General features: G+C 55.8%; 1 protein-coding gene across 1 annotated transcript; it reads left to right on the forward strand.

The window, feature by feature from the left end:
• Positions 1 to 514, forward strand: SARC_18295 (hypothetical protein; the record flags this gene model as incomplete). Its single annotated transcript, XM_014287625.1, has 1 exon — positions 1 to 514. A coding segment is annotated over one exon (514 nt), but the record flags the coding sequence as incomplete, so codon positions are not given.

Consider the following 514-nt stretch of genomic DNA (forward strand, 5'->3'; position numbering starts at 1 on the left):
TGTATTCTATAATGTACCAGGAGTGGATACGTGCGAGGTATCAATCTCAGAGGGAGGCGATTCGGTGGATCTCAACGTGGACGATTCACAAGTCACCTGTGTAGAGCCTTCACCGTCTCCATCTGCTACTGCTTCGCCTTCGTCCAGTGCGAGTGCGACCTTGACTACAACTCCCAGCACTTCACTAACAGCTAGCCCAAGTGCAACCGTGACTGCCAGCCCCAGTGCAACTGTTACTGCCAGCCCAAGTGCTACGGTGACGGCGAGTCCGAGTGCGACGGTGACTGCCAGCCCCAGTGCAACTGTGACTGCCAGCCCCAGTGCAACTGTTACTGCCAGCCCTAGTGCGACTGTAACGGCGAGTCCGAGTGCTACCGTCACTGCCAGCCCTAGCGCGACCGTGACCGCCAGTCCTAGTACATCTATGTTTATTCCGGCCTTCATCAATGGTACAGTTGTACAGCACGTGACGCAAGAGGGTATCGAGAACGTTACCGTAACTGCTGTGTGTGGG

The sequence above is a fragment of the Sphaeroforma arctica genome (genome assembly GCF_001186125.1).
Source record: "Sphaeroforma arctica JP610 unplaced genomic scaffold supercont1.15391, whole genome shotgun sequence".
NCBI lineage: Eukaryota > Ichthyosporea > Ichthyophonida > Sphaeroforma > Sphaeroforma arctica.